The following is a 24,852-nucleotide window of genomic DNA, read 5'->3' as shown; positions in this document are numbered from 1 at the left end:
CATTTTTCAGACTGAGAATCAGTGTGTGTGAGGACAAATGTGCAAAGATGCCAAAATGGGAAATCACATAGTCTGTTTTTGTCAACACTGAGTTCTTCCTTATGACTGGCCAGAGAGTATGGAGACAGAAATTGAAGCATGAGTTATGCTGTGACAGGGACATAGGATATTATGAGAATAACCATGGAGAGCTTCATTCATGTGAAGAAAACTCTTGTGGGTTTGAACAGAGGATTGAGACAATGTGGAAATCAAAAGAGAAACCCGGAAGGAGAACAAGGAAAGGCTATTGTTCAGAGCTGGCTCTAGCAAGGGAGTCAGCCACCATCACCAGCATTTAGCAGAGACTCAAAGGCAGGCAGAGTGGGAGAGCTCCTTAAAAGAAAAATAGGGAAGGCTTCAGGTAAGCCATGATGGGAGGCTGTTGGCCTGGGGCACTAAAATGGGTCAGCAGGTGAACTAGAAGGGGAGGGGGGTGAATATCTGGCTTTCTCCAGTTGATACTAAGTGGGAAGTCAAGGAAAAAATGATCAAATTATTAATCAAATCCTGGCAGTTTGGGGCCAATTATTCCAGACTTTATTGTTGGCTTCCTGCACTGGTTACTAGAGATGGTGGTAGAGACATGTAGAGACTGGACCATATCACGAGGAACACGAAGAGGAGATCTCAAATCACCATGACGCTCAAAAATTCCATTGAATTGTGTGGTGTGGCTTGCATAGGTTGACAGCAAATTTGGAAAACTCAGCAGTGGCCACAGGACTGGAAAAGGTCAGTTTTCATTCCAATCCCAAAGAAAGGCAATGCCAAAGAATGCTCAAACTACCACACAATTGCACTCATCTCACATGCTAGTAAAGTAATGCTCAAAATTCCCCAAGCCAGGCCTCAGCAATACATGAACCGTGAACTTAGATGTTCAAGCTGGTTTTAGAAAAGGCAGAGGAACCAGAGATCAAATTGCCAACATCCGCTGGATCATGGAAAAAGCAAGAGAGTTCCAGAAAAACATCTATTTCTGCTTTATTGACTATGCCAAAGCCTTTGACTGCATGGATCACAATAAACTGTGGAAAATTCTGAAAGAGATGGGAATACCAGACCACCTGATCTGCCTCTTGAGAAACCTATATGCAGGTCAGGAAGCAACAGTTAGAACTGGACATGGACCAACAGACTGGTTCCAAATAGGAAAAGGAGGACGTCAAGGCTGTATATTGTCACCCTGCTTATTTAACTTCTATGCAGAAACGCTAGGCTGGAAGAAGCACAAGCTGGAATCAAGATTTCTGGGAGAAATACCAATAACCTCAGGTATGCAGATGACACTACCCTTATGGCAGAAAGTGAAGAGGAACTCAAAATCCTCTTGATGAAGGTGAGAGTGGAGAGTGAAAAAGTTGGCTTAAAGCTCAACATTCAGAAAACAAAGATCATGGCATCTGGTCCCATCATTTCATGGGAAATAGATGGGGAAACAGTGGAAACAGTGTCAGACTTTATTTTTGGGGGCTCCAAAATCACTGCAGATGGTGACTGCAGCCATGAAGTGGCTTTCTCCTTGGAAGAAAAGTTATGATCAATTTAGATAACACATTGAAAAGCAGAGACATTACTTTGCCAACAAAGGTCCGTCTAATCTAGACTATGGTTTTTCTGTCGTCATGTATGGATGTGAGAGTTGGACTGTGAAGAAGGCTGAGTGCTGAAGAATTGATGCTTTTGAACTGTGGTGTTGGAGAACACTCTTGAGAGTCCCTTGGACGGCAAGGAGATCCAACCAGTCCATTCTGAAGGAGATCAGCCCTGGGATTTCTTTGGAAGGAATGATGCCAAAGCTGAAACTTCAGTACTTTGGCCACCTCATGCGAAGAGTTGATTCATTGGAAAAGACCCTGATGCTGGGAGGGATTGGGGGCAGGAGGAGAAGGGGACGACAGAGGATGAGATGGCTGGATGGCATCACCGACTCGATGGACATGAGTTTGAGTGAACTCCGGGAGTTGGTGATGGACAGGGAGGCCTGGCGTGCTGCGATTCATGGGGTCGCAAAGAGTTGGACACGACTGAGCGACTGAACTGAACTGAACTATTGCGAAATTGCGTCTGGCTTCTACAGTTTTAATGATGTGGATATAGATGAGCATGTTGATGACCCAGAAGAAAAGGAAAGAAGGGTAAACACACGTAGAGAGTTTTGATTTAAGCCATGCCCAATTAGACTGAATAGGACTGATGGTGATGGCTTGGTAGGCACTCAGGAGAGTGGTGGTACAGATGGAAAGACCCTGGGTAACTCTGTATGTATACAAAGTTGCCTTACAACCTATATCATCCAGAAAATATCTGTCTCCAAAGGATGACATGAAATGTTGTATCAAGTTAAACATGATATTCAAAATGTTGACCAAGGTCAAGTGTATGAATATTAAATCTATTGGATTTTTCATGTGATAATGAGTTAAGAAGGTGTACATATAGAACATGAAAAGCAATGAATTTCCCATGAACCTGACACAAATTTGAAACATATGGAAAAAACCCCAAATTTCATCACTTGTAAACATATCTTATTGATTTTAAATATATTAATTAGGTTTACCTGGTTTGTACTGAAACAAAATAGAGTATATTGGGAAATTATAATGGAGCTTGTTAAAGAAATTAATGACTGACAGTTCAGGAGGAGGACAGGGTGCGAAATGTTCCACTCTTCTGTATTTCAGGCCCCAATACGGAACTTTCAGAGACTGGATTCTTGAGAATTCTTGAGAACCTTAGAGAATTAGGTTTTATGAAGCAGGTGGAATTCAAATACTAACACCCTATTTCTAGTATATTGGGACTTCCTTGGTGGTGCAGTGGTTAAGATTCCATGCTGCCAATGCAGGGGGCGTGGGTTCAATCCCTCGTCAGAGACCAAAAGTTTAAAATAATAATAATAATAATAACTTATATAGTATGTTACCTAGAACATATTGGGCCTATATGAAATTTGCATGTTAGAGGGCATTTTTTCTTAAAAGTATTAGATCCCAGCTTGTTTATCCCCCCAAATGGCCACAAGCCAACAACCATGCACTTGGCTTCAGCTTCCTCAGGTTTGGTAGACTCCATAGACATCCCCTGGAGAAGGAAATGGCAACCCACTTCAGTATCCTTGCCTAGAGAATTCCATAGACAGAGCTGGAGCTTGGCAGGCTACAGTCTATGGGGTCACAAAGAGCTGGATGGGACTGACTAACACACACATGCATAGATATCTACACAGGTTACCGCTTCACAAACTGACCTGGTTGACCAGATGTCCCTAGATTCCTTTTTAATATCTGGATCGATATGTTTTAATATTCTAAATTTTCTGTAGAACACCGTATTCAACAGTTCTGGCACATAAAAAGAATTGTGTGTACATACAGTACATGTGTGCATGCTAACTCATTTCAGTTGTGTCTGACTCTATGCAACCCCATGGACTGTAGCCCACCAGGCTCCTCTGTCCAATGGGATTCTCCAGGCAAGAATCCTGGAATGGGTTATCATGCCCTTCTCCAGGGGATCTTTCCGATCCAGGGACTGAATCTGCATCCCTTATGCCTCCTGCATTGGTGGGTGGGTTCTTTACCACTAGCGCCATCTGGGAAGCCCCATATAGTACATACATAAATGTAAAAATATAAGCACAAGGCCATATGGGCTTCCCTGGTGGCTCAGATGGTAAAGAATTTGCCTGCAATGCAGAAGACCTGGGTTCGATCCCTGGGGCAGGAAGATTCCTTGGGGCAGGAAGATCCTCTGGAGAAGGGAATGGCAACCTACTCCAGTATTCTTGCCTGGAGAATTCCTTGGACAGAGGAGGCTGACCAGCTATAGTCCATGGGGTTACAAAGAGTCAGACATGACTGAGTGACTAACACTTTTCACTTTTCAGTGAGACTGTTCCACTTTCCTCAGTTCAGTTCAGTCGCTCAGTCGTGTCCGACTCTTCGCGACCCCATGAATCACAGCACGCCAGGCCTCCCTGTCCATCACCAACTCCCGGAGTTCACTCAAACTCATGTCCATCGAGTCGGTGATGCCATCCAGCCATCTCATCCTCTGTCGTCCCCTTCTCCTCCTGCCCCCAATCCCTCCCAGCATCAGGGTCTTTTCCAATGAGTCAACTCTTCGCATGAGGTGGCCAAAGTACTGGAGTTTCAGCTTTAGCATCATTCCTTCCAAAGAAATCGCAGGGCTGATCTCCCTCAGAATGGACTGGTTGGATCTCCTTGCAGTCCAAGGGACTCTCAAGAGTGTTCTCCAACACCACAGTTCAAAAGCATCAATTCTTTGGCGCTCAGCCTTCTTCACAGTCCAACTCTAACACCCATACATGACCACAGGAAAAACCATAGCCTGGACTAGACGGACCTTTGTTGGCAAAGTAACGTCTCTACTTTTGAATATGCTATCTAGGTTGGTCATAACTTTCCTTCAAGGTAAGCATAAATACTATCAAGATTTAGAACGTTAAATGGATAGCAACACAGAAGCTGCAAATACTAGAAAATAATATGAAAGTATGATTAACTCTGTCAATAGATTTGGAAATTTGGGAGATATGGACAAATACCTAAGAGTTAACTTACCAAAAGAAAGATATTTGTGTCATAGAAGGTCATACGTAGACAATGCTCCTCATGGTCAAATTGAAGAGTGGGTAAAAATCATTCCATAAGAAATTCTAAAGAATGCTTGATGGTGAAGTATGACAAACACTTCAGAAACAAATAATATATACAAACAACTGCTGAGGATAAAAAAATGGAGAACCTTCCATTAATCACATTATGAGATTAGCATGACCCTGGTAGCAAAACATAACTTATAATGAAAAGGACAATAATATGAGATTATTTCAGAAACCAAATTAAAAGCAATCCATCAAAATGATTGTAAAAATTGAGTCCACAATATGCAAAGAGAATCAAGCACTTGGCCATAGAATTATCCCTAACTGGAAGGTAATTTTAACATTTGAAACTTCATCTGTATGATTGCTCACAAGGAACAAAAATATATTGTCACTTCAGTGTATGCAAAAAAATCATGTGACAAAATCCAATATGTACTTAGGATAAAAATGTTTAGTTATGTAGCACTAGGAAGGAATGATCTTGTACCCAGACAAAAATATTTACAATGGCAGTTGTTGCTCAGTTGTTAAGTCATGTCACACTCTCTGTGACCCCATGGACTGCAGCACAGCAGGCTCCTCTGTCCTTCACTGTCTCCTGGAGTTTGCTCAAATGCATGTCCATTGGGTTGGTGATGCTATCTAACAGCAGCAGTAGTATTATATTAAAGGCTGTGTACTGAAAGCTTTCCCTTTGAGATCGGCTGTGAGTAAAAATATCTGCTTCATCACTTCTATTTTTCATGTTTTCAGATTCCCTGAATTTTTTTTTGCCCAGCAGCATGGCTTTTGAGATCTTAGTTCTCTGACCAAGGATCAAACCCATGCCCCCAGCCATGGAAGCACAGAGTCCTAACCACTGGACCACGAGGGAAGTCCCTCCCTGGGCTTTATAATAGAGAAGGAAGCAAAAAATTAGAAAGAATTATTTACCACTATCTTTTATCATTAAAATATTCTGTAAATTTTAAGAAGGGAACTGATATAATCATTGGTTAAATGATTAGAATTTTTAAGAACAATTTTCAAGAGTTCTGAAGAGTCAGAACAAAAATCATTTGGATTTCTATATGCCAGCATGAAAATTTTAAAATGCAATTTAAAAAATAGCATCGTTCACAAACCATGAAAATTTGTTGAACCTAGGAATTAGTACATAATAAGAAATGTATTGGAGAAGGAAATGGTAACCCACTTCAGTATTCTTGCCTGGGAAATCCCATGGACAGAGGAGTCTGGCAGGCTATTGCCCATGAGGTCGTAAAGGAATTGGACATGACTTAGCGACTAAATAACAAGAAATGTACAAAACCTCTAAGAAGAAACGATGTTATCAATTAATGTAAATGTGACTCAAGTACTCTAAAAATAAAATTAGCATATTATAATTTGAAATAAAGGATATAAAAATAGAGTGATGCGGGGGAAAACAAAAGCAGGTATAACAGAAGATTGTAAAAATGAGAAATTAAATGAACCTGAGAGGCATGACATGATATCAAATATAGATAAATATCAACTAAGGTGTAGAGTATAAAGGTGAAAAGTGAAAGTAAAGCATAAAATAAGGAGCAGTATTAGCCAATACATGGAATGGTTTGGAAATTTCAAATGTCAAAATACAATGTAGGAAGTGTGATAGATATAGTTTTAAAGTAAAATATATTGTGAATAATAAAATAATACAGGGCAGGTATAGGAAATACTAAAGAAAAAGAATGAAGAAATGAAAAGTAATATCTATGGAGGAAAGGAGAGATAGTGACAATATCATGAGAAAAAAGATAAAATACAATCATATCAAACAGAAAATTGATGGAGGATTAAATTTGAAATTTAAAAGAAAGGCAGTCTCTGTAAGGAAGCTTAGGATGGGGAATGGGAATCTTGAAAAGATTTTTGTGCCTCTCTCTTGTCAAAACTGAGTATCTCAGATCCTTATTAAAAGCAGCCAGCCTCTGCAAAAAACAAGAGGCTTTTTGGAAAGGCTGGGTCTGACCCGCAAAGCCTCCCAGGGGTTCCCCTTGTCACCTGCTGTCTCCAGCATCTTGTTGGGGTCATCCTGATGTGCCCAGAGGGGCAGCAAATTGCTCTCCCAGATGCAAAATGATTCTCATGGTAAACTTAATAGGATTATTGATGAGGAGACAAAGTCATCATCTGAGGATGTAATTTTCCCCCCAGTTGAACTGCATTAAAAAGTAAACTTTAGAAAATTAGAAATCAAAGTTAGTTGCCACTCCACTGATAGAAACTCCCCGAGGACTTGATAAAACCTGACCTCAGAGCAGCTCTTCAGAGCAGAAGTTCACTTTTCCAATTCCCTTGTTGTGCTTCCTCTTTTAGGGCTTTCTCCCCGCCAAGAGCTGCTAGCTCTTGTGAAGTGTAATTGGCACTGTGTAAGTTTAACTCTGTAAAGTCTGCGATCCACGGGGTCGAGAAGAGTCGGACACAACTTGGCGACTAAATCCCAACAACAAAAATTTAAGGTCTACAGTGTGTTGTTTTGATGCAAGTGTTCATTGCAAAATGATTCCCATAATAAAGTTAGCTAGCATCTCAATACCTCACAGAATTAGCATACTGTTAATAATGAGAACATTGGAGACCCACTCTCTTAGCCACTTTCACATATACAGTACAGTATTGTTAACTATAGTAAACTCCAATACTTTGGCCACCTGATGTGAAGAGCCGACTCATTGGAAAAGACCCTGATGCTGGGAAAGACTGAGTCCAGAAGAAGGGGGCGATAGAGATGAGCTAGTTGGATGGCATCATCGACTCAATGGACCTGAGTTTGAACAAACTCCAGGAGATAGTGAAGGACAGGGAAGCCTGGTGTGCTGCAGTCCCTGAGGTTGCAAAGAGTGGGACATGACTTAGCAACTGAACAACATGTACTATAGTAACCATGCTGCCCTTTAAGCTCCCCAGAATCTATTCATCTAAGAAATGGAAGCTCATACTCTTCAACTCAGATATCCCCATTTCCCCCACACCCCAGCCCCAAACAACCACCAGTCTGATCTCTGCTTTTATGAGTTTGGCATATTTAAATTCCACATATAAGTGAGATCATACAGTATTTGTTTTTCTCTGCCTAGTTTGTTTCACATAGTATAATGCCCTCAAGGTCCATCCACACTGTGGCAAGATTTTCTTCATTAAAAAAAAATTTTTTTTTATTGAAGTATAGTTGATTTACACTGTTGCATTAATTTCTGGTGTATAGCAAAGCGATTCAGTTATATACATACATACTTTCTTTTTTATATTGTTTTCCATTACGGTTTATCCCAGGATATTGAACCCAGTTCCCTGTGCTCTACAAAAAACCTCGTTTACCCATGATATATGTGATAATTTGCATCTACAAACCCCAACTGTCAGTTCATCCCTCCCCTTCTTCAGTTTTTAATAACTGATAATATTTCAATATAGAGACAGGAAAAATATATATATACGTATACCACATTTTATCCACACATTCATCCACTGATTAACACAGAGCTTGTTTTGATACCTTGTTGTTCAGTTGCTAAGTCATGTCCGACTCTTTTCGACCCAATGGACTGCAGCACACCAGGCTTCCCTGTCCTTCACTATCTCCCAGAGTTTGCTCAAACTCATGTCCATTAAATCAGGGATGCCATCCAATCATCTCATCCTCTATTGTTCCCTTCTCTTCCTGCCTTCGATCTTTTCCAGCATCAGGGTCTTTTCCAGTGAATCGACTCTTTGCACCAGGTGGCCAAAATATTGGAGCTTCAGCTTCAGTATCAGTCCTTCCAAAGAATATTCAGGATTGATTTCCTTTAGGATGGACTAGTTTGATCTCCTTGCTTTTCAAGAGTCTCTTGGGTATATGAATAATGCTACAAAAATGGGGTACATACATCTCTTAAAGATGGTAATTTCATTGCCCTCAAAATAAACCCCAAAGTGGGGTTAGTGTATTCTGTGGTGCGTGTTTGCTCAGTCTGACTCTTTGAGACCCTATGGACTGTAGCCCTCCAGGCTCCTCTGCCCATGGAATTTCCCAGGCAAAATTACTGCAGTGGGTTGCCATTTCCTACTCCAGGGAATCTTTCTGACCGAGGGATTGAGCCCACATCTCTAGGGATTGAGCCCACATCTCTCGCATCTCCTGCATTGGCAGGTGGATTCTTTTCTACTAGTGCTGCCCTGGGAAGCCCTCTGTCTTATACATAGTAGTGTGCATATGTTAATCTTATTCTCCTAATTTATCCACTCTCTCCCTCCCCTTTGGTAATCATAAGTTTTATTTCTATGTTAAAGTTCAATTTTAAAAGCTCATAGAGAACATGAAATTTCTTCAAAGGAAAAGAATCACTCATTTCATTTGCACCAGGGAAAATTGGAAGTCGGGGGAAAGTGAACTATTATGGGTTAAGCCCATAATCCTATGCCTGGGCAAAGCAGAATACATCAAACATTCTGAACAAAGATTCAAAGTCTATGTCACTTTCATCATAACCCTGAGGACTTAAAGCAAACAAGGAATTGACTGAACAAGGCTTCAAAACCACACAAGCTGAAGATGAAGAAAAATGCTGCAGAACAAAGAAATGTGCAAACTCCATCTATTTAAAGCAAATGTTGCAGCAGAGTAGATAGGAAAGTGTCAGGCTGTGTTTAATAAAGAATTATTGAAAAGGGAGGGACACATTTCATTGACGTTATCATCACATAGCGTATTGAAAACTGCAAATATATGAGCACAGCATTCGCGGGATTATTTTCGTGGATAGATTCCCACAGACATTGAAAGACACATCCTGCAGGGCGCTGTGCGTTAGGGTGACAGCCCCAGCACTCCCGATTCATTTATCCTGCTCAAATTATTGCTTTCCTTTTAAGAAAGATTTATTTTAGTGAAATATTGTTAACTTACAATGTTGTGTTAGCTGCTTGAATAATTTATAGCTCTATCACGTGGATTTACATTTTTTAGAGAGCATTGCATATAATCTCCCCAGTAATTATATTTTGCCTGTGTTAATCACCCATGCATGCCCCACTCTTTTGAGAGCTTAGAACATGTCTAATGCCTAAACATGCTATATCTATTTGTTAAATAGACAAATGACTTTCCCTAGAGCAGTGCACATTAATAGAAATATAAGGTGGGTCCCAAATGTAATTTTAAACCTTCTAGTAGCTGCAGTTTAAAAAAAAGTAAAACAAAGCAGATTATTTAATGATATGACTATACTACATTTTGCTTAACCCAAATTATTATAATAGAAACAAGTAATCCATATGAAATAGGAAAATTATTAACGGGATGTTTATGTCCTCTTCTTCCTTGTGAGATTCAAATCTGTGTGTATTTTTAATTTACATTTCATCTCATTTTAGCCGACTAGCCCCATTTTAAGGGTTCAAGAGCCATGTGGCATTTTCTTCTTTATATAAATTATTCCAGAGACCCCCTACATTGCCTGCGGGTATCAGGTCATCTCTTCACTGTTCTTCGAGAAAAGGTCATTCTCATCTTTGAAATGGAAGAAATACATTTGGAAACAATTTTATTATTTTTCATCAGCACAAAAGGGCAGATCACTGGATAGCAGGAAGAAATTATTCCATTCATTCTCTTCAGTCTCCAATTTTTCTCATGTCTATAAAACAGATAAAGGGTAATAAAATTGTCTGAGAAATAAAACAAGACAAAGCAGCTGACTAGGAGAAGAATGATGTGGGTGGCTTGGATTTCAGGAGAGGGCCGGGGAGAGAGGGTGGGGCTGTGAATATGCAGGGCTCTCCGGCGGTGTTTGTAGAGAAGGGTCACCATGTAGAGACTGGACCACGCCATGAGGCTCACAAACAGGAGATCTCGAATCAAGATGACACTCAAAAATGCCATTGAATAGTAGTGGTGTTCCAACTGGTTAGTTTGGCAATATAGTGTGGAATACCCAGAACCAACAATTGTGAAGTTGAGATTGGCTACTACTGTTTTGATGATGTGGATATAGATAAGCATGTTGATGACCCAGAAGAAAAGGAAAGAGGGGTAAATACACGTAGAGAGTTTCAATTTAAGCCACGCCCACTTAGAATGAACAGGACTGATGGTGATGGCTTGGTAGGCACTCAGGAGAGCGGTGGTACAGATGGAAAGACCCCGTGTAACTCTGTGTGTGAACAAAGTCGCTTTACAACCAACGTCGTCTAGAAAGTGTCGTACTCCAAAGGATGACATGACATCTGGTATCAACTTGAACATGATGGTCAAGACATTGACCAAAGTCAGGTGTATGAATATGACATCAATGGGCTTTTTCAGGTGAGACCGAGTTATGAAAGTGCACATTTTTAACTTGAAGAGGACCGAGTTCCCCATGAGCCCAATACAGATCTGAGATATGAAGAAAAATTCCAAAATTGCATCACTCGCTAGCATTATCTTAATCCCGTTTTATGGCTGTCATTAGGTCAACCAGACTTCAAACAAAGCAAAATAGATTATATTCTGAAATTATAAATTATAGGGTCTGTTCAACTTTTCTGTATTTCAGACCCACATATGGTGCTTTCAGAACTGGATTACAAGGATTCTTGAGAATCTTTGAGTACAGAATTCAGTTTTATGAAGAGGGTGTAATTCAAATACTAACATTAATTCTAGTATATTACCTATGGCATGTTGGGCAAATTAAAAAAAAGACAAATTTTAATTTGCATCTTAGAAGGCATTTTAAAGAACATTGATTTACTTGGCTGCACTGGATCTTAGCTGCGGCACGTGGGATCTAGTTTCCTGACCAGGGATTGAACCCAGGCCCACTGCATTGGGAGCATGGAGTCTTAGCCACCGGAGCACTAGAGAAGTCTCTAGAAGGCATTTTTGGCACATATATACAATAGAATTCTTTTTGTGTGCATGCTAAGTAGCTTCAGTCGAGTCTGACTCTTTGCCACCCATGAACTGTAGCCCACCAGGTTTCTCTGTCCTTGGGATTCTCCAGGCAGAATACTGGAATGGCTTGCCCATGCCCTACTCCAGGGGATCTTCCCTACCCGGGGATCAAACCAGTGTCTCTTTGTCTTTTGCATTGCAGGTGGGTTCTTTACCACTAGTGCCACCTGGGAAGCCCCAGTAGAATACTACTCGGTCATGAAAAAGAACTGCAGCAACATAGATGGACCCAGAGAAGTAAGTGAAGTAAGTGAGAAAGAGAAAGGCAAATACCACCTGACCTCACTTACCTGTGGGATTTAGAACATGCAAAATCCAATCTGTCTATGAAACATACACCGACTCAGAGACATAGGGAACAGCTTGTAGTTGCCAAGGGCTGGGGGAGAGGAATGGATTGGGGGTTTGAGATTAGCAGATGGAAACGGTTAAATATGGATGGATAAACAAGGTCCTACTGGATAGCACAGGCAACTGTATTCAATATTCCAGGCTAAACCATAATGGAAAAGAATGCAAAAAAGAATGTTTAAAAGATGATATGGGGAATGCAAATGAGAGGCAATGGTAAGGCAGGAAAGCTGTGTACAGACTGGTTCCAATTTGGGAGAAATCGCTCATAGAAAGAGCAAAAAACAGAGGTGTAGTGAGTGTTTCTCTGCTAACAAGATTCCCACCAGGAAGTGGGATTCAAGAATTATTTTTAACTCTCCAAGTTTTTTCTATTTTTAATTGACCAAATATAATGAATGTGCTAGCCACAGGGACTTCCCTGGTGGTCCAGTGGTTAAAGAACTTCACCTTCCAGTTCAGGAGGTCGGGGTTCAATCCCTGATCAGGGAGCTAAAAGCCCACATGCCTAATGGCCAAAAAAACCCAAAGTATAAAACAGAAGCAATGTCATAACAAATTCAATGAAGACTTTAAAAATGGTCCACACACACACACAAATCTTAAAAAAAGAAAATGTATGCACAAATCTATATAATATTTCTTGAAAAAAGAAAACATTTTTCCTAAGAGTATCAAATTGCATTTTGTATCTGAACCCATATGTTTCAATAGTCTGACATTTCTAGAGAATGTTACACTTCTAAAACCTAAAGAGAATCATATGTATTTGAAGTTCGTGTTTAGAATTTTAACTACATTATACAATACCCCAAAGCAATTACCACTTAAGAATTCAACTCAGAGTCTTCCCTGGCATTCCAGTGGTTAACACTCTATGCTTTCAATGTAGGGGATGCAGGTTCAATCCTTGGTCCCAGAACTAAGATCCTACATGCAGCGCTGCATGGCTTCCCACTCCCAACACAAATCATCTCATATAGAACTTTCCAAGTGGACAATTTACCTCATGCTGCCTTTGTCCCACTGGTCAATTGCATTTTTCAGTGACATTTTCTGTTCTTAATAGTAAGCACTACAGAGTTTTGGCATCTAATGGCTAATGGTCATGGATGCTGCTAAACATTTTACAATATAAGGGTCTGTTCCCACAACATGGAATGTTTTTTTTAGCCTTAAATAGCAGTCATACTGTGGCTGATAAAACCCAAACTAATCAATATTCCATGTGTATTGCTGACTGCAAAATATCTCCAACCCATATCTTCTTGTAAACAATTTTATGTGCTTGTTACAAAACCAGAATTAGTCAGCTTACAGATAGAGTGTAAGAATGGTATGACCTCCATTAAGGCTGACATTGAAATTCACAAGGTTATTACCTCATCCATGTTTCTTGGAATTTGGAGTTTTCATGATTTCCGATTTCCTAGGCTTTGTAATAAAGTAAGAAGAAAATTAGAAAGAATTTTTTATCACTATCTTTAATCATTAACAGAATCTATACATGTTAAAAAGGAAACTGGTAGAATCATCAGCTTCATTTTTAGAATTTTAAAAACTGACATACAAGTTTACTGGAAGCAAAGTCAGTATAAAAATCATCTGAATTTCTGTATTCCAGTAGGATATTTGTTTTAAAATAAAATTTAAGGAATTATACATCTCAACAGCATAAAAATTTCTTGAACCCAGGAATTAATATATATTTAATAGAAAATATGTAAAGCCTCTAAGATAAATGATGTTATCGAGCATTTTTTAATGAAAATGAGTGTACTGTAATTCAATTTGAGATAAGAACTTATATACATAAAAATAGAAAGATGCTGGGAAAAACAAAAGTAAAGACAAAATTATAAAATAGTAATTAAATGAAACTGAGAGGCATTGCATTATATCAAATGTAAATAAATATCAGTTAGGGTGTAGACTATAAAGAGACCCAAAAAAACGTTAAAAAAGAGGAGGCATTTGTCAAGTGAAATTCTTTGGAATTTTAAATAGCTTTTAAGAAACAAAAAAGTCAAAAGTACAATGTAGAAAATACGATAGAGTTTTAAAAGGAAAATGAATTGAAGACAGTGAAAGAGTAATAAACACCTGTTCATTATTTAAGTAATTTAAGAAATTTAAGAAACATTATTTAAGAAATACTAAAAAAGGAAAAGAATAAAGTATAAAAAGCAACATACCTGAAGGAAAAGAAATCGTGACAATATTGTGAGAAAGAAGATAAATATATTCATATCAAAAAACTAGCAGATTATATCTGAGCAAATAATGAAGTCTCTGTAAGGAAGCTTGGGACTGGGAGTGAAAATATTGAAAAGATTTTTAGGGACTTCCCTGGTAGTCCAGTGGTTAAGACTCTGCGCTTCCCATTGCAGAGGGCATGGGTTTGATTTCTGGTGGTGGAACTAGGCTTCCGCCGCCTCCTCAAGAAAATTAAAAAACGATTTTATACCTCTTTCTGGCTCTCAAACCGCAGTGTCTCAGATCCTTACTGAAAGCAATTGGCTTCCCCAGGAAGGTGGGGCATCTTGGAAAGGCCGGGTCTGACCCGCAAAGACTGTATATGAGGGATGGGATGGCAGAGCGTCTCCTCCCAGCGGGTCCCCTTTGTCACCTGCGGTCTCCAGCACCTTGTTTGTTGAAGTCATCCTGATGCACCCAGAAGGACAGCAAGTTGCTCTCCCAGAAGCAGAATGATTCTCCTGGTAAACTTATTAGGTTTATTGACAAGAAAGCAAAGGCAGGATCTGGGGACGTACTTTTCCCAGGTTGATCTACATCATTAAGTAAACGTCAGAATCTAGACAAGTGATCAAAGTTAGTTTCCACTCCCTGATGGAAATTCCCCCAGGACCTGATAAAAGCCTACCTCAGAGCAGCATCTCAGAGGATATGTTCACTTTTCCAGCTCAGCCTCCTCTTCTGAAGCTTATTTTTTAAAACATCTTCTCTGACACAAAGCAATATATAACATGGGCTTCTCCAGGGGTGGTAGTGGTAAAGAACCTGCCTGCCAATGCAGGAGACATAAGAGAGCCGGGTTCGATCCCTGGGTCGGGAAGAGCCCCTCCAGGAGGGCATGGCAACCCACTCCAGTATTCTTGCCTGGAGAATCCCATGGACAGTGAAGTCTGGCAGGCAACCGTCCATGGGGTCGCAAAGAGTCAGACATGACTGAGCTGACTTAGCACAGCAGCACAATATATAACATTGAGTAAATTTAAGGTGTGATGATTTGAAGCAGGTATATATTGCAAAGCGATTATCATAATAAAAGTTGGTTAACCTCTCAATACTTCACATAATTACCATCGTTTTTTTGTGTGATAAGAATATATTTAAGTCAGCTCTCTTAGCAACTTTCAAGTGAACAATACAGTATTGTTAAGTATACTTTACTGTATACTGTATACTAAGCTGTCCCTTAGATTCCTCCAAACCATTTATCTTAGAACTGGAGATGTATGGCCTTTGACTAAGATCTCTCCATTTCCCCCACACCCCAGTCCCTGACAGCTGCCCTTCTGCTGTTTCTATGAGTTTGGATGTTTTGGATATCACTTGTAAGTGAGATCATACAGCATTTGTCCTTCCCCTGTCTAACTTACACCGTTTAATGCTCTCAAGGTCCAGCCAAGGTCTTATAAGTTTCTTTTTAAATTTTTAATATTTACTTATTTTTGGCCATGTTGCACGTTGGATCTTAGTTCCTCAATTAGGGATGGCCTGAGCCCCCTGCAGTGGAAGCTCGGAGTGTTAACCAGTGGTGGTATTGTTCAGTCATTCAGTCGTGTCTGACTCTCTTCGACCCCATGGACTGCAGCCCGCTAGGCTCCTCTGTCCATGGGATTCTTCAGGCAAGAATACTGGAGTTGGTTACCATTTCCTTCTCCAGGGGATCTTCCTGGCCCAGGGATCAAACCTGAGTCTCCTGCATTGCAGGCAGACTACCTTCTGAGCCACCAGGGAAGCCCCCAATATCTAAAGTAAATTGATGCAAAACTGGAATTTGGTTTTCTATCTATTGAGAGGACAATTTTTAAAAAAATTGATCTGCACTTGATTGCTGTTGCTGTTGTTCAGTCCCTAAGTCCCATCTAACTTTTTTCGATCCCATGGACTGTCACCTGCCAGGCTCCCCTGTCCATGGGATTTCCCAGGCAAAGATACTGGAGTAGGTTGCCATTTTCTTCTCCAGGGGATCTTCCCTGACCCAGGGGTCGAACCTGCGTCTCCTGCACTGGCAGTTGAATTCTGAGCCACCAGGATTTCTAATAAACTTTTTCCTTACCTTTAAGTCATTTGCCTAAATAAATAAATGAAGATCTTGTGCCGGGTCAAATTAGTTATGCTCTATGTTATCTTCATCATGTCTTTGTTTTTTAAGTAGATCTGGTCTTGATAGCATTAAAAGATCTACATTTTCCCTTAGCTTCTGTATTTGCCTACGAAATCTTTGTAATTTTGGTTAAATGGATAACTAAGCATTGTTTCCAACTGACCTATTTGACTAAGTGTTTTAAAACCCTTTAATCTTTTTTACAAACTTCTAGAACATTAAGTTAAATTCTAAACAAGGTCTTCTTGACTTTGGACTAACTTTAAGATATTCAGAGGCCCCTGAAATATCTCAAAGATTTGTTTTCTCTCCTTATTGAGAAAAAAGAGATTAAACTAACTAGGTATATTTGATATATTAAATTACATGGGAAGCATTGCCAAATAAATAACATTAACAGTTTATTAACAATGTGTCTATAGAGGCTCAGACACATTGTTATAAGTGTCCCAGAAATTGTAGGAAATTCCTAGAAGCCGTATAGGTCCTGCCATGAAATTTTATCTGTCATCAAAATTAAGGCTCATACAAAAAGACTGAATTAGAATATCAAGAAAATACCCTGGGCTTCCCTGGTGGCACAGTGGATAAAAATCTGCCTGGCAGTGCAGGAGACATGGGTTTGATCCCTGGTCTGGGAAGATCCCACATACCATGGAGCAACTAAGCCCTTGAGCCACAACTGCTGAAGCCTGTGCACCTAGAAACCCATGCTCTGCAACAGGAGAAGTCTCCGCAATGAGAAGCCCAAGTACTTCAATTAAAGAGTAGCCCCTGTTTGCCACAACTAGAGAAAAGCCCTAGGAGCAATGAAGACTCAGCACAGTCAAAAGGAAATGAATACACAGTTTAAATACCCTAAATGACTTTTATGAAAACATATATACACAGTCACCCTTCTTAATTTGGGGTGTCATATCCTTCAGACAACCTGATGAATATTCTTATAAAATGTTTTATCTATTTACATAAACTCAACATCATAAACATGATTTCATCAAGATGAGATATACCCCCTGATATAGGTCAGAAGATCTATAGGTTATCAAATCCCTGGATGCTGGATATAAAAAAAAATCTGCAATACAACATCTTTTGTAAAGGACTTTCTCTATTTGATACTTATAAAGACTCAGAAAGGAATGTCTTCAAGAGTAGAAATTCATCACCTCGGGCAATATTATGCAAAGAAGCATTTATATAAGACTTTATAAGATGAAATTAGTAGAGGAGCTATGAACTGCCTTAAACTTTTTGAATAGTGTGGAAACATAGGTTAAAATTTTGAATTGTCACTTGACCCCAAAAGCCACCTTTAGAAATCAGTTCTATAACATAAGAGCACCTATACGCAGAGAAAGAATATGGAAAGATATTCCCTGAACTGTTATATGTAGTGGGGAAAAATAAAACCAACTGAATTCCTGGGAATAGTGGAATAGTTGAAACCAATGTGGGCGAATCCATAGCATGAAACAATCTCTGACTCTTTCATTGAGTTTTGTCTGTATGTGCCAGTGTGTTTTGTTAGGATGGGGTGACTTTGTCACACTGTTGGTGGAGCTGACCCTGTCATTTTGGGGTCCTCAGCTACTGGTCATCCTTCTTCTACTGAATCTTCCCCATGTCATCTCATCTCCTGCCCCACGATACTGTCCAGAGATTCAAGGTCACCTACATGATGAATCTCCTCTTGCCCAGGCAGGTTACCATCTTGCTTGGGTCCTGTCTATGTGTTTGGGACTTCAAGCCTGCAGTCACATTCCAGGGCAGCCGGACACTTGCATCTCCAGGTCTTGGCATACCTGGTCCTGCTTCCAGGTAAATGTCTGATCATTCAGATAATAAGAGTCTTTGGGTTTCTTGGTGTGATTTTTTTGTCCAGTATAGGAAGGGGCGATGCATATGTCTCCTTCGTCATTGCCAGCATCCTAGATGGCTGGACTCATGTCTAGCCCATATAGACACCCAAGGAATATTGTGATAAAGGAATGTTGCCACGCTCTCCATTACTCTTCAAGATCAAACTATTTTCTCTTGTGTAGTTGTCTTTCATTTGAAAAAGATTTTTTTTGCCTAGCCAATAGCATCCTAAAACCTTAACAGGCATAATGTCTGGCAACAATATTTCAGTTAAAAAGAAACAAAACTTTTAATAGGCAAAGCCTGGATAAAATACGGCAATTATGAATGGCTGGGTTTTTGGATTGGTGAATATCAATAGGATGCAATTAAAAAAAAAAAAAAAAAAAACAGGTGGGACTTGCCTGGTGGCCCAGTGGCTAAGACTGTGCTCCCAATGCCAGGGGCCCGGGTTTGATCCCTGGTCAGGGACCGACATCCCACATGCACCAACTAAAGATCCCAAGAGCCACAACTGAGACACAGTGTAACCAAGATAAATAAAAAGAAATATTTTTTTAAAAAAGGAAAACCTGCCATTTGGAACAATTTGGGAAACTGAGGATTATTATGCTTTTCGAGATAAGTCAGACAGAGAAAGGCAAGCCACATGATCTCATTTATATATGGAATCTAAAAAAGCCTAATTCAGAATAAATATCCAATAGTGTTGCTTATATGTGGTGTCGAAGAAAGTCGTACAAATGAACTTGTTTACAAAACAGAAAGAGAATCACAGGTGTAGAAAACAGCCTTATGATTAAAAGCAGGGGTGGGGAGGAGGGTAAAGTGGGAGATTGGGATTGACATATACCCAACGCTGTATATAAAAGAGATAACTAATAAGGACCTACTTATAGCACAGGAAACTCTACTCAATACTCTGTAATGGCCTATATGGAAAAGAATCTAAAAAAGAGTATATTTATATATATGTAAAACTGAATCTCTAGTCTTTCCCATTCTGTTGTTTTCCTCTATTTCTTTGCATTGATCACTGAGGAAGGCTTTCTTATCTCTTCTTGCTATTCTTTGGAACTCTGCATTCAGATGTTTATATCTTTCCTTTTCTCCTTTGCTTTTCGCTTCTCTTCTTTTCACAGCTATTTGTAAGGCCTCCCCAGACAGCCATTTTGCTTTTTTGCATTTCTTTTCCATGGGGATGGTCTTGATCCCTGTCTCCTGTACAATGTCACGAACCTCATTCCATAGTTCATCAGGCACTCTATCTATCAGATCTAGGCCCTTAAATCTATTTCTCACTTCCACTGTATAATCATAAGGGATTTGATTTAGGTCATACCTGAATGGTCTAGTGGTTTTCCCTACTTTCTTCAATTTAAGTCTGAATTTGGCAATAAGGAGTTCATGATCTGAGCCACAGTCAGCTCCCGATCTTGTTTTTGCTGACTGTATAGAGCTTCTCCATCTTTGGCTGCAAAGAATATAACCAATTTGATTTTGGTGTTGACCATCTGGTGATGTCCATGTATAGAGTCTTCTCTTGTGTTGTTGGAAGAGGGTGTTTGTTATGACCAGTGTATTTTCTAACATTTCTTCTAACAGAAGCAGAAGATATTAAGAAGAGATGGCAAGAATACACAGAAGAACTGTACAAAAAAGATCTTCATGACCCAGATAATCACGATGGTGTGATCACTCATCTAGAGCCAGACATCCTGGAATGTGAAGTCAAGTGGGCCTTAGAAACCATCACTACGAACAAAGCTAGTGGAGGTGATGGAATTCCAGTGGAGCTATTTCAAATCCTGAAAGATGATGCTGTGAAGGTGCTGCACTCAATATGCCAGCAAATTTGGAAAACACAGCAGTGGCCACAGGACTGGAAAAGGTCAGTTTTCATTCGAATCCCAAAGAAAGGCAATGCCTAAGAATGCTCAAACTACCACACAATTGCACTCATCTCACACGCTAGTAAAGTAATGCTCAAAATTCTCCAAGCCAGGCTTCAGCAATATGTGAACTGTGAACTTCCTGATGTTCAAGCTGGTTTTAGAAAAGGCAGAGGAACCAGAGATCAAATTGCCAACATCCACTGGATCATGGAAAAAGCAAGAGAGTTCCAGAAAAGCATCTATTTCTGCTTTATTGACTATGCCAAAGCCTTTGACTCTATGGATCACAATAAACTGTGGGAAATTCTGAAAGAGATGGGAATACCAGACCACCTGACCTGCCTCTTGAGAAACCTATATGCAGGTCAGGAAGCAACAGTTAGAACTGGACATGGAACAACAGACTGGTTCCAAATAGGAAAAGGAGGACGTCAAGGCTGTATATTGTCACCCTGTTTATTTAACTTATATGCAGAGTACATCATGAGAAACGCTGGGCTGGAAGAAACACAAGCTGGAATCAAGATTGCCAGGAGAAATATCAATAACCTCAGATATGCAGATGACACCACCCTTATGGCAGAATGTGAGGAGGAACTCAAAAGCCTCTTGATGAAAGTGAAAGAGGAGAGTGAAAAAGTTGGCTTAAAGCTCAACATTCAGAAAACAAAGATCATGGCATCTGGTCCCATCACTTCACGGGAAATAGATGGGGAAACAGTGGAAACAGTGTCAGACTTTATTTTGGGGGGCTCCAAAATCACTGCAGATGGTGATTGCAGCCATGAAATTAAAAGACGCTTACTCCTTGGAAGGAAAGTTATGACCAAACTAGATAGCATATTCAAAAGCAGAGACATTACTCTGCCAACAAAGTTTCGTCTAGTCAGGGCTATGGTTTTTCCTGTGGTCATGTATGGATGTTAGAGTTGGACTGTGAAGAAGGCTGAGTGCTGAAGAATTGATGCTTTTGAACTGTGGTGCTGGAGAAGACTCTTGAGAATCCCTTGGACTGCAAGGAGATCCAACCACTCCATTCTGAAGGAAATCAGCCCTGGGATTTCTTTGGAAGGAATGATGCTAAAGCTGAAACTCCAGTACTTTGGGCACCTCATGCGAAGAGTTGACTCATTGGAAAAGACTCTGATGCTGGGAGGGATTGGGGGCAGGAGGAGAAGGGGACGACAGAGGATGAGATGGCTGGATGGCATCACTGACTCGATGGACGTGAGTCTGGGTGAACTCCAGGAGTTGGTGATGGACAGGGAGGCCTGGTGTGCTGCGATTCATGAGTTTGCAAAGAGTTGGACACAACTGAGTGACTGAATTGAACTGAACTGATAACTGAATCACCTTGCCGTACACCTGAAACAAACACAATGTAATTTCAATAAAAATTTTAAAAATAATAAAAGATACCATAATTTAAAATTTTAAAATGAAAATTAAGAAAGGCTGACTCCTAGAAACAGACAGCAGAATGTGATTGTCAGGGGCTGGACAATGGAGGAAGTTGAGAGATCTTGGTCAAAGGACATAAACTGCCATTTCTAAAATGAATAATTTCTGGGACTCTAGTCAATAGCCTGGTTACTCTAGTTAACACTAATTAACAAGACTGCACTGTATACTTGAGAGTTACGGGGAGTGTCGATCTTGAATGTCCTACACACTCAGAGAGACACAGGCACACAGGTAATCATGTGAGATGGCTGAGACATTGCCTGTATTATGGTAGTCATTTTGCAATATCAGTTGACCAACAACACGAAGGTTAGGGGCTCTGACGCCCGCACAATTGAAAATCCAGTGAGCCCTCTGTATTTGTGGTCTTGGATCAGTGAATTCAGTCAACCGTGGATCGTGTAGAACTGCAGTACATAATTAGTGGGAAAAATGATCCATGTATAAGTGGATCCGCTCATTTGCAAACCCATGTAGTTCAGTCTATCAAATCACCACATTATACTCCTTAAACTTACACAGTGTTACATGTCAACTCTATTTCAACAAAACTGCACGAAAAGTAAACAATAAAAGCAGGAGGCATATGTGGAATTTAGAAAGATGGTAACGATGACCCTACATACAAGACAGCAAAAGAGACACAGATGTAAAGAACAGACTTTTGGATTCTGTGGGAGAAGGCGAGGGTGGGATGATTTGAGAGAATAGCATTGAAACATGTATATTATCACATGTGAAACAGATTGCCAGTCCAGGTTCGATGCTTGAGGCAGGGTGCTCAGGGCTGGTGCACTGGGATGACCCAGAAGGATGGGACGGGGAGGGAGGTGGGAACGGGGTTTCAGGATGGGGAACACATGTACACCCATGGCTGATTCATGTCAATGTATGGCAAAACCACTACAATATTGTAAAGTAATTAGCCTCCAATTAAAATTAATTAATTAATTTTAAAAAAAAAGCAGGAGGCATAAAAGGCTAAAGAGGGAAAGTGAACCGTGATTTCTGAGGAGCTGCTCTGAAGTCAGAGTTTAACAAGTCTTGGGGGAATTTCCATCAGCGAAGTGAAAACTGACTTTGATCACGTCTCTTGATTCTGAAGTTCATGATGTAGATCTATTAGGAAAATGTACATCCCCAGATGGTGCCTTTGCCTCCTCGTCAATAAATCTAATAAGTTTACCAGGAGAATCACTTTGCATCTGGGAGAGCAATTTGCTCCCCTCTGGGTGCATCAGGATGACCCCAGCAAACAAGGTGCTGGAGACAGCAGGTGATAAGGGGACCCCCTGGGAGGAGAAGCCCTGCTATCTGGTCTCCCATATACACTCTTTGTGGGTCAGACCCAGCCTGTCCAAGATGCTTCCGCCTTCTTGGGAAATCTGACTGCTTTCCTTAAGGATCTGAGACTCTCAGCCTCAAGAAAGGGACAGTGGTATGGAGACCTTTCCAGTATTCCCTTTCCCCATTCAAAACTTCTTTATGGAGTCTGCCATTTTTTTCAGATTTAACCTTCAGTTAATTTTCTGTTCAATAGAAGCGTATTTTATCTTCTTTCTTCTAATATTGCCCCCATTCTCTTTTCTATTGCTCTGCTTTCTTCCTTCTTTCATTTCTTTTACTCATTAGTATCACTTATCGCTCTCCAATACTGTTTCATTGTCCCTCTTTTTGTTTCCATTTAAAACCATATCACATTTTCTTTATTGTATTTTGACTCAGTGTATTATTAGCAGCTATTTGAAAATTCCATATGGTCCATGTATCAGCTAATATCACCCTTTATTTACGTTTTCTTTTGTCTCTGTTCTCTACATTTGGGTTGTGCTTCATCACTCCGTCGTGTCCAACTCTGTGAGACCCCATGGACTGTAGCCCGCCAGACTCCTCTGTCCCTGGAATTCTCCAGGCAAGAATACTGGAGTGGGTTGCCATTTCCTTCCTCCAGGAGATCTTCCCAAACCCAGGGATCGAACACACATCTCCCGTGTCTCCTGCATTTGCAGACAGGTTCTTTACTGAACCAGGGGGGAAGCCCTTTCTCTACATTTAGTTGCTATAAATTTACATGTGATAAAATTTGCCTCTTAGTTTCACTTCATTCCTTTTCCAGCCATCAGTATATCTCACCTTTGTTTTTCTATTTTAAGATTTTATTTTTAATAGATAATACCTTTTGTTATTGTATTTTTATGGATAATGTCATTTATCTCAAATTATTTTACATCATTTTCAATTAAAATGCTTTAATCACGTGTAGACAAATATACACCATTGTTTCCTCTTAGAAGTTTTACATATTTCTAATCACACATTAACTCCTAGATTTAACAGATTTTATGCTATATTAATAACACTTTAAATTGCACTTAAAAACTATTTTTATGTTGGCACATAGAAATCCAAAAAAAATTTTTTTACTGACTTTGCTTTCAGTAATCCTGAAAATCACTCTTAAATAGTCCAATAATTCAATAATAACCAATAATATTGGTTTCCTTCTTTAAATTTATATATTGTCAATGACAAAAAGTCTTCCTTCTTCACTTTCTTTCTTTACAGTAAAGGTCATGAAATCTGAAAAAATGAGGAATAGAAGGAGTGAGAGAAAATATTTTTACTTAGTGCCGATCTCAAATGTAAAGCTTTTCTTATGTAGCCTGAATTAGGAGTCTTGTCATTGTTGATGCTTTTGTCAGGGTAAGATTATTCCTTTCCATTGTTAATACCTAAATATTTCTATCATAAATATATGTTGAATATCTTAAATTTTATCATATGATCTTCTGCATATATTAAAGTGATCATCTACTTTTGTTCTTTTAGCCTACTAGTTTGGGTAATCATGCAGATGAAGTTTCAACTGTTCAGCTTATCTTTATGTTCAGATAAACCTTTGATTAAGTGCTTGCTGTTTTAATGCACTGTAAACATAATTTTACAGTTATTCTGTAACTTTTTTTGAAGTTTTTGCTTATGTAATAGAGTTGGCATTGTCTTTTTCATACTTTGTTATTTTTTTGCTTCCAAAGTTATATTAAGCCCATAATATGATTGATGGAATATTCTGTTATTCTCCCCTTAGCAGTGGTTCATAGATGTTATTTATATCTGCTGTGTTTGGCACACGTCAACATCGAAACATTCTTCGGTATATCTTCTGGATGAATTTTTCCTACTGATCAGTGTTATCATGAGGAACTTTATATACTTATGTCTTTCTATTATGTCAATATATTTGGGGGGTAAGTTAAAGTCTTCTGGAATTTTGTCCCCCAGTCTCCTAAATTTCCAA

General features: G+C 39.6%; 2 protein-coding genes across 2 annotated transcripts; both read right to left on the bottom strand.

The window, feature by feature from the left end:
- Nucleotides 1-579: 579 nt before the first annotated feature.
- On the bottom strand, nucleotides 580-2,570 carry LOC109571772 (putative vomeronasal receptor-like protein 4). The gene is given in 2 exon segments (XM_070770227.1): nucleotides 580-746; nucleotides 2,066-2,570. Coding segments are annotated over 2 exon segments (672 nt in total).
- A 7,590-nt stretch (nucleotides 2,571-10,160) lies between these two features.
- Nucleotides 10,161-11,111, bottom strand: LOC109571771 (vomeronasal type-1 receptor 4-like). Its single transcript, XM_019978293.2, has one exon. The coding sequence runs from the start codon at nucleotides 11,109-11,111 to the stop codon at nucleotides 10,161-10,163; it is 951 nt and encodes a 316-aa protein (XP_019833852.2).
- Between the last annotated feature and the right edge of the window lie 13,741 nt (nucleotides 11,112-24,852).

Source organism: Bos indicus, chromosome 18 (assembly GCF_029378745.1).
Source record: "Bos indicus isolate NIAB-ARS_2022 breed Sahiwal x Tharparkar chromosome 18, NIAB-ARS_B.indTharparkar_mat_pri_1.0, whole genome shotgun sequence".
Classification (NCBI taxonomy): Eukaryota; Metazoa; Chordata; class Mammalia; order Artiodactyla; family Bovidae; genus Bos; species Bos indicus.
The sequence above is the reverse complement of the archived record's forward strand: the minus strand, read 5'-3'. Positions and strand labels throughout refer to the sequence as shown.

Bases quoted from the DNA above. Each gene is read 5' to 3' on its own strand.
- LOC109571771 (XM_019978293.2), bottom strand. From the start codon at position 11,111: ATGCTAGCGAGTGATGCAATTTTGGAATTTTTCTTCATATCTCAGATC.